Below are 8,808 nucleotides of genomic sequence, written 5' to 3' on the forward strand. Positions count from 1 at the left end.
ACGCGGGCGCGCCGGGGGCTGTGTGCCGGCGGGGCTGCAGCCGGCAGCTCCGCGTGCGCTTCGCCGACGCGCTGGGCCTGGAGCTGGCGCAGGTCAAGGTGTTCAACGCGGGCGACGACCCGGCGGTGCCGCTGCACGTGTTGTCGCGGCTCGCTATCAACGCGGACCTGTGCTGCAGCAGCGAGGACCTGGAGTTCACGCTGCAGTGCCTGGTGCCCGACTTCTCGCCGCCCGTCGAGGCCGCCGACTTTGGCGAACGGCTGCAACGGCAGCTTGTGTGCCTAGAGCGCGTCACCTGCTCTGACCTGGGCATCTGCGGCACGGTGCGCGTGCGCAACGTGGCCTTCGAGAAGCAGGTGGCCGTGCGCTACACATTCTCTGGCTGGCGCAGTGCGCACGAGGCGACGGCGCGCTGGCGCGGGTCCGCGGACGTGACGGGCACCGAAGACGTCTTCGCCTTCAGCTTGCCGGTACCGCCCTTTGTGCTGGCGCTCGGCGCGCGCGTGCACTTCGCGCTGCGCTACCGTGTGGCGGGCGCTGAACACTGGGACAACAACAACGGCCACGACTACAGCCTCACCTGCCGCAGCCACGCGCTGCACATGCCGCGCGGCGAGTGTGAGGAGAGCTGGATCCACTTCATCTGAGCCGCACCTGCTGCCATCCGCCGGCCGGCTCGCACACCTGCGTGGCTGCTCTTCCCACACCACCGCCCTGCCCCCCCAAGTCGTCTGAGCGTGCTTTCTGCTGCGAGGTCCCCTGGCAGTGGCCCGTCCTGTCTCTGCTTGAATCGTCTGTCACTTGGTCTAAAACGTCGCCTCTGGTGGCCAGAAGGCGGCTTGTTTCCTGTGCTGGGGGAGGGTACCTGAGTGGTAGGGTGCATGCGAGAGTCGGCCCCTCAGGGGAGGACCCAGGCCGGGTCTCTTTGGGAAGACCCGCCCCTCCTTTAGGAAGGCCTGTGGCTCTTGGCATGTGTTTTGGGTGTGTCTCTGTAAACCTCGCTGTTATTTATTATAATCGTGATGCAGGGCCTTGCGCCATTAGGAACATTCGGGATTTAATAAGCTCAAAACAAAAAAAAAGTGGTGTGTCTGTGGTGCCCATTGTAAACAATGTTCAGTGTGAGCCGCGTCAGGATCCGTGCAGGCTATCCTGCCACAGGACAAGGAAAATCTGAGATCGTGTTGGCTTGCCAATGTCTCTAGCCTTCTAACAGTGGGAAACTATTAATAGGCAAGAAATGTATGCCTCGTCAGTTGCCACACAACCACTCCCCGGAGTTGAGGCGGCCCTGCTTAGCTGGATGTCTCCTACATCGACATTTGAGGAGAGGGAAATAAGCTTAAAACTTTCTAACTAGCAAAATAGTCCCCTCTCCGCAGTCACACTGCTCACCGCATGTATTTTTCTCGTACGTGTTTGGTCGTGATTTGCACATTGTCAGGTCGTTCCGTTGAGGTTGGAAACAACCTGAACATTTGAAGGACGCTTGCCTTATTTAAATTTTCAGGTGATGCTATAGAATTTCAGGTGACAGTGTCCTTTGCAATTACCTTTTTGATGATTGGGATGATTCCTTTTGGGTCTTCTTTAGCATCAAAGTTTCCAGCAGTCATCTTTCAAAAGTCAGGTTACCACGTGGGCGCTAGAAAGTGTTTACAGCAAAAGCCAGAACACTGGGGGAAGAATAGTCCACGAGTGTTTCTGTTTCTTAATTGTTTTAAATGGCGTTTATGTAGGCCTGAAATTATCAGCTACCTGCCAGCTTTATTCTTTGTGCCTTCAGATGGAAGAGTTTTGTTGCTTGTTTCATTAACATTTCTGGACTTGTTTCGCAGATTTGAGATGGTAAATGCATTTTTTGACCTCCAATCAACAAGTCAAGGCCGCTGTGCCTCGCAAAGTGCCACAGTCATTATACTCCCAGCAAGGGTGATGATTTCTGTTGGTGCTGAGTGGTCTCTGTGACAGCAGGTGCTAGCAATGAGGTGTGAAAAAACCAACCAAAATGAACAGTATCTCAGGGTTTCCAAGCGCTTCATTGCAGTTTGAACCCCTGCTGAGACTTTGCTGTTCCACCCCAGATATATTATATCAGAACCTAGAGTTTAACGAGGTGCCCAGGTGATTCTTAGGTAAGATCTTGTTACATTTTTAACAAGATTGGCTTGAAGCCCTGAGTATCTCCAACTTGGCAAGTTTCTTTCTTTATGACACAGTTGAAACCAATGTGGCCAATATTGGGATAGCTGTCACCAGTGAACTGACTTAAGTTTTTTTAATGCTAGTTGACATTTGTCAAATCAATTTTAAAGGATGCGTTTTGCCTTTTGACCAACTAGTTTTGGATAATTGCAACTTCTGTGTTTTTTTAAACTTGTCGGGGATAGGGATGGCTTTCTTTGGCCTCTGCTGATCCGAGAACACTGGATTTTGATTTAATACATTGTCATTGAATTGAACAACCTCTGGCTATGAGCACAGTGCGTTGACATGGAGGAGAGAGACGCCTGTTTGCTTTACCTGCTGTTTAACAAACTGACCATCTGGGGCAACAAGCCTGGCTTCTGTGCCCTATGCTCTGTGCAAGAAAATTGTCCAGAGCATTTGGGTGTTTAAGAGTTAGAGCTGCTATATGTATATATATGCTATATTAAAGGCATGTGGAGAATCTTGTAATCTATGTGAAAGCACTTGCTGAAAAGTTTCTGGTCATGGAAAATAAAGTAAATGCTATGTCTTTCAGAGTCAAAGAACCTCAAGGTGCCTTTTAAAAATTATTAACTTTTTGAAACCTAAAGCTTGCATATACCTACCTAGTTGATAAAGATGCTGTGGGACAGCTGGAGAACTTTCAGGCCCTAAAATACAGTTATGTTGCTTAGATGTGAAAATTTTATAACAGATTGTGCAATTGCTGGGCTGTCTCCCCAAACATATATTAATGTTTGTAATTTAAAATGATTTTACTCCAACTTAAGTATTAAAGTATATATGCACAAATGGTCGTGTGCTTTTCTTGTACTGGGGTGTTTTTCTTGTTACAGAAAAAGCTGTAGAAACATCTTGCTTGTTTAAATCATTTCAGACATACATCTTATCGTTTTCTAAAACACTGTCAAATTCAGTGCTTTGCTATGATTGTACCTCAGTTTCAGTAGTAGGTGTGTATGCCTTTGAGAAACTAAAAGCCAATCTTATAGGCTAAGTCAGCATTAACATATAAAGAAAACTCTAGAGGAATAAAAAGGACGACATTGTATTTCTCTCACAGCCCTTGTGGACACCTGTGTAATGAATAATTAGCGTGTATCTGTTTTTCCCCTGGATTGTGACCATCAGCCACATACAGGGCCTTGCACAAAGGGCAGGAAATGAACTTTTATTGTGTTCTCTCCCGTTTGCTTGGCTACAGTGCTTTATGTGTTTGATTTTATTTAATTTGAATTCATTTTAATTCATAAAATTATGCTCCTTGGTTGCTAATATCCCCACTTTCTTAACTGGAAAGAATGAAGCTCGGAGAGGTTAAGTCATTTGCCTAAAGTCCCACAGCTGGTAAGTAGCAAAATCAGCATTCCAACCTATACCAAACTCCAAAGTCCATGCTTTCTCTGCCATGTGATGGTGCATATAAAAACCGTCAAGTCAGCTCTGACTGATAGGGACCGTATAGGACAGGGTAAAACTCCATAGTTTCCTAGGCGCATCTGGTAGATTTGAACTGCCGACCTTCTGGTTAGCGGCCGAACTCTTAACCACTGCACTGCCAGGGCTGTGTGCATGGCACATAGAGGATGTTCCCAGTAAGTGTTAAGTTTAATTGAAAGCCAGATTTTAACTGATAAGGTTCTCCACCTTACACCATAATCTAAACCTTTTAAAAACAGTTCTGAGGGGATTCAGTTAGGGATGTATTTTTTTCTTCCAAGTGTTAGTTTACTGATGTTTACTAAATAATCCCTTTGCTTTCTGAAAATATGAAACAAAAAGGGGTAAAACATTTTTCTTTGCTAGAAAGTGGCAAGGTAAGAGTACAATTTTTAGTTTTTGAAGTGTTTTAGTAAGCTGTACATTCACAACTGCTTTGTCAGGAAGATTGTGAAATCTATTGGAGAAAAAGTAGATGTGGAAATGGTCATTACACAAAGTTGTCAGGTCATGAGATTAAAGCACCCTACAATCGTGTATTTTGTATTATACATTAATAGCATTTAAATGTGTGAAGACTTTAAAAATATTGAAAATTTGCTCATATAAAATTCCCCCAAATCCCTGCCTATGTACATTATATTGCATGTCTAATTTGTCAGCCTTCATTTTAAAAAAATTAACATAAAAATTAAGCTCAGTGAGTGAGCTACATAGTTGTCAAGAATTTTGTAATTCAAGTCCCAGAGAGCCCTAGCCAAACAATATTAAATACGCTTTTGAAAATTTATGTTATTCCATGTGATTTGATCTGCTTTGATCTTCAGCTGTGTTTTTATTCTTTTCCCTTTTATTTTTCCAAGTGCAATATTTTAAAGCCGTTGGTGACTTTTAGATAGGAAATTAAGATGTTACTAAAATGTAATTTTATAATTTGACTTCGCAACATCTATAACACGTTTAATTCTACACACCCCTTGCCACAGAAGTCACATTTTGGGAAACTGATCCAACACAAACGTATCATTTGTAACAGACGTGAAAATTACAAAGTGCTATAAACATTCATCAACAGAGGACAGAATTGGTTCAATGTTGTTAATCCACGTTATTAAACACTGTGCAGCTGTTAAAAAGACTTAGCTCCTTCTTAATACACGTGCAGCAATGTTCACGTCATAGAAAGTGAACAAACTGCAGAACAGTACCAGAGCTCCAGCCCGTTTTGTTTTTGACAAACGTGGGGAAAGCGCCCAGGTGGCTGAGCACTCGACGATTGCCTCCAAAGGACGTGATGAGGACCTTGCATTGTCTGCTGTGTCCATTTCTAAATCGCTTGCCTCTTTTTACACAAGCATGTATTGGTTTTATAGTTTAAATGGGTACTTTATTTAAAAATTGAAAAAGTCTAAAATGTGTTGATGATCCTGCTCAGCCTCCTCCCACACAGCTTCTAGGAAACCCGGGGTCTGGCCGGGGGCACGGACCTTTTGAAGGGGGTGTCAGTCCTCGCGTCCCTCCCCCAAATCCTCACAGAAGTGCCTGTTGGCAGGTGTGGCCGGTGACCCTAATGTCTCTACTGCCGCCGTCCCAGCCCTCTCAAGTGATTTTGGGGAGACTGAGGTGCTCATCCCGGCCTATCACCTCTCCGGCTCTCCCCACGGCTGCCCCTCGCCCATCTCTGCGAGCAGACGAGCCAGGACGCCCAGCGTGTTCCCACGGCTGGACGTTGCCCGTCAGCAAGGCTAGGGGTCTGGGGCGTGAGGGGACGGTGGGTGACACTTGTTGCGGTCAGCGTCCGTCGAGCGAGCGCTGGCGCACAGCGTTTACATTCGAGGTACTGTTTACTCCGCGGGGCCATCGCCTGGGCGAGGTGTGCCGAGGCACCCCCTTGCCTAAGGCCCGGGACCCCAGCAGGCCGCGGCGCCCCTGCCGCAGGCCTCAGGCGGCCCCAGCGTCACGACGGACGCGAGGGGCGGGGCCTGGCCGACCGGCGGCGCTGATTGGACAGGGCGCCACCAGAAGCCGTGCAGATTGGGCGGGCGCTTCCCGCCTTCCGGCCGCTCCCCGAGGCGCTCGGCGGCGCCTGAGGCGAGAGACTACGCCGCGCGGTGGTGGCGGCGACTCCAGCCAAGGCCTACTTGAGCAGCAGGTAGGTACGGCGTCGGGCGCGAGTAGGGAGCGTGCGGGCTCGCTCGGGGCCTCCAGGAGGGGGACGCCCGACAGTTGGGCCGGGGCCGCTGTGGAAATGCCGGGGGTGAGGTGGGGCTGAGGGAGACGCCGGAGGCCGGAGCCTCCCGGGCGGGCGGGCGGCTCCTGACGGGACGTGGAGGCCTGGGCCCGGCCACAGGGAAGGCCCCTCGCCTCCCGCCCCGGTGGGCGGCGGCCCGGGCCTGACCGCTCCTCACAGAGGCTGCTTGACACGGGAAAACGGGGTGTCGGCCGGCCTCGCGGCTTCGCCGTGGGGGCCCGGCGGCGTTTGTCCTTCGCCTCGTGCCTGTGCCCGCTCCCCTGTCGGCCCTTGAGCCCGGCCTTCGGCGGCGAAGTCGTGAGGCGCGAACCTCCCCTGGGCCTCGCGGAGGGCGCCATTAAGCGGCCGTGGGTTTCGCTTGGTGGCGGAGGACCCGGAACAGTGTGTCGCCCTTTTAGCTGAAAAAGAAAAAAGCCTAGATGGAGGGTCTAGAACATTCGCAGGCTCGCTGGGCTTCAGCAGACGGTCGGCGCTGCGCCCTTCCCGGCCGAGCGTTTCTCCCGGAGGGGCCCGAGGGCCTCCCCGGGCGCGGGCGCTGCGGGCCTCGGCGGCCGCTCGGATCGCCCCCGGCCTGCGGGGCTTGCTCGGTTTGGGTTTGGGTTTTCCGGTTAGAATTACCCGCCGGTTGGCTTTGGAAACAACGTCAGCTGTGACAGACATGGAGCCCTGGTGGCGCAGCGGTTAAGAGCTCGAATGCTAACCAAAAGGTCGGCGGTTCAAATCCACCTGCCGGTCCTTGGAAACCCTCCGGGGCACTTCTCCTCTGTCCTATAGGGTCGCTGAGTCGGAATGGACAGCAGAGGGGTTTGGTTTTTGTGAAAGAGCCCCGGTGGCCCAGGGGCTAAGACCTCGACTGCCAAGCGAAAGATGAGCGTCGGACCCCACCAGCGGCCCTGCGGGAGAGACACGTGGCTTTCCGCAGCCGTGACGGTCCCAGCCGTGGAAACCCAATGGGGCAGTTGTGCTCTGTCCTGTAGGGTCGCTGTGAGCCCGAATCCACAGCAGCGGGGTTGGTATTTGGTTTATGGCAGAGACGATAGAAGGGGCGTAGCGTTTAGCTCCCTTGTTGCCAGTGTTCATTCGACTGTAGGAAAATCTGTTTGTTGCTGTGTGCCGTTGAGTCGGTTCTGAGTGCCCAGAGAAGTGGCTGACCGGCTGGCTTCTTTATTTTTTTTCGCAGTTTTTCTTTGCCTCCTTGTACGCTGTTACAGACCCTCTTCTTTTTGGCTGTGTTCCCGAGGTCCACTATACTCCCCCCACCAAAAAAAATTGCTGTGTGCGTGGATATCATTAGACTGTGTTAAGTCTGAGTCATGACAGAAGAAGTGATTAGTCTCGAATTTACATTTAGAAATGTTATATATCTTATGGTGGAGGAGAGGACTTGAAATTGATCTGTTACTGCTTATATTCTTTCAGCTTCTGTCAAGTTTTTGTTTTTATTTATTTATTAACCTTAATCCTTTTATTTGCCTGTGTATGAACATGATCTTTTCACTGGCTTTCTGTTTTGTTTTTTTCCCTGCGAATAAGTAGACCAGGACTCAAAACCTACTATTGGCTACTTGACACACAACCCCACGGTTTTGTTGAAAATGTATTATTCTATGCTGGGTTTCCTAGGTTGCTCTGTAACATAGTACTTCATAAAGATATTTTAAATTGTTTACCAATGATAGTGGAAAAATAAGTGTATCACTTTTGTTGTGTCCTTCTAGAGTTAGCTTTCCCTTTGCATTTGCAAAAGTTTGGCTTATTTGATATTGTAGTAGATAGTGCTGACTTTCGGGCTCTGTTGTGCCCATTATTCATTCAGCCTGTGGGTGGAGGGAAGGTGGTGAGTAACTGGATTCTTGATTTAGGTTTTGTTTTTTTTTTTTTTTATCGTTAGTCTTTTTATCTTCCTGTGTGTAGATACTAATTAATTTTCTTTTCCTGACATATTTGTGCGACAGTAGGCTAGGAACTAAACTTGCTAGCTTAATGTGCCTCTTGGCCATATGTAACTCTTCTATGCTATATTTCATGTCTCAGAGTACTTTGTAAAATACATTATTTCAAATTGTTTTAGTTGTGATTGCAGAAAAAGCATAATATAATAGGCAGGCCTGCCCAACAGTTGCTTGGCCCTAGAGAAAGAGTACAAGGGGAGGCCCAATTACAATATGTATTAAGTATTTGAAGTTTTAATTCAGGCTATCAAATTATTAAATAAAATGTTCTAGACTCCAGTTTCACAATATACTTTCATTCCAACAAAATAGATTAGTATGTGTAAAGCAGTGATTTTTGCAACTGAATGTTGGCAAAATATCAAAGATAATGCATTTATTGTGGATATTTGGGTATTGAATGAAAGGCTGGTGATTTTTGGATGAGTAATACAAAAGAGACCTACATTATTTGTAAATTACTGTATATATTTCATAAAATTTTTCTTGACTTTAGCAAAATTACTACAGGTTATAGTCAGGATTTTTACTTATTTGGTGTTCTGTTGACAGTAATGATCTAAGGATTGAAGAATAATATGTAATTGTGTTCAAAATGTACAAAATCTGAGTATATTTTCATCGAAAAACGGAGTGAAAGAAGTATAAACCAAAACCAAACCCATTGTTGTTGAGTCAATTCCAACTCACAGTGACCCTATAGGACAGAGTAGAACTGCCCCATGTGATTTCCAAGGCTGTAAATCTTTTTTTTTTTTTTAATTGTACTTTAGGTAAAGGTTTACAGAACAAATTTTTTCTCGTTAAACAGTCAATACACATATTATTTTATGACATTGGTTAACAAACCCATGATGTGTCAACATGCTCCCTTCTTGGCCTTGGAGGACCCTTTTTCTTTTTTGGTGAAAATATACATAGCCGAAGATACACCATTTGAAAAATTTCTACATG

General features: G+C 47.5%; 1 protein-coding gene across 1 annotated transcript; it reads left to right on the top strand.

Moving 5' to 3' along the window:
- Window positions 1–2: 2 nt before the first annotated feature.
- Window positions 3–3,003, top strand: PPP1R3D (protein phosphatase 1 regulatory subunit 3D; the record flags this gene model as incomplete). Its single annotated transcript, XM_023741425.1, has 1 exon — window positions 3–3,003. A coding segment is annotated over one exon (645 nt), but the record flags the coding sequence as incomplete, so codon positions are not given.
- Window positions 3,004–8,808: the final 5,805 nt, after the last annotated feature.

Source organism: Trichechus manatus, unplaced genomic scaffold (assembly GCF_000243295.1).
Source record: "Trichechus manatus latirostris isolate Lorelei unplaced genomic scaffold, TriManLat1.0 scaffold00008, whole genome shotgun sequence".
In the NCBI taxonomy this organism is placed as follows: Eukaryota; Metazoa; Chordata; class Mammalia; order Sirenia; family Trichechidae; genus Trichechus; species Trichechus manatus.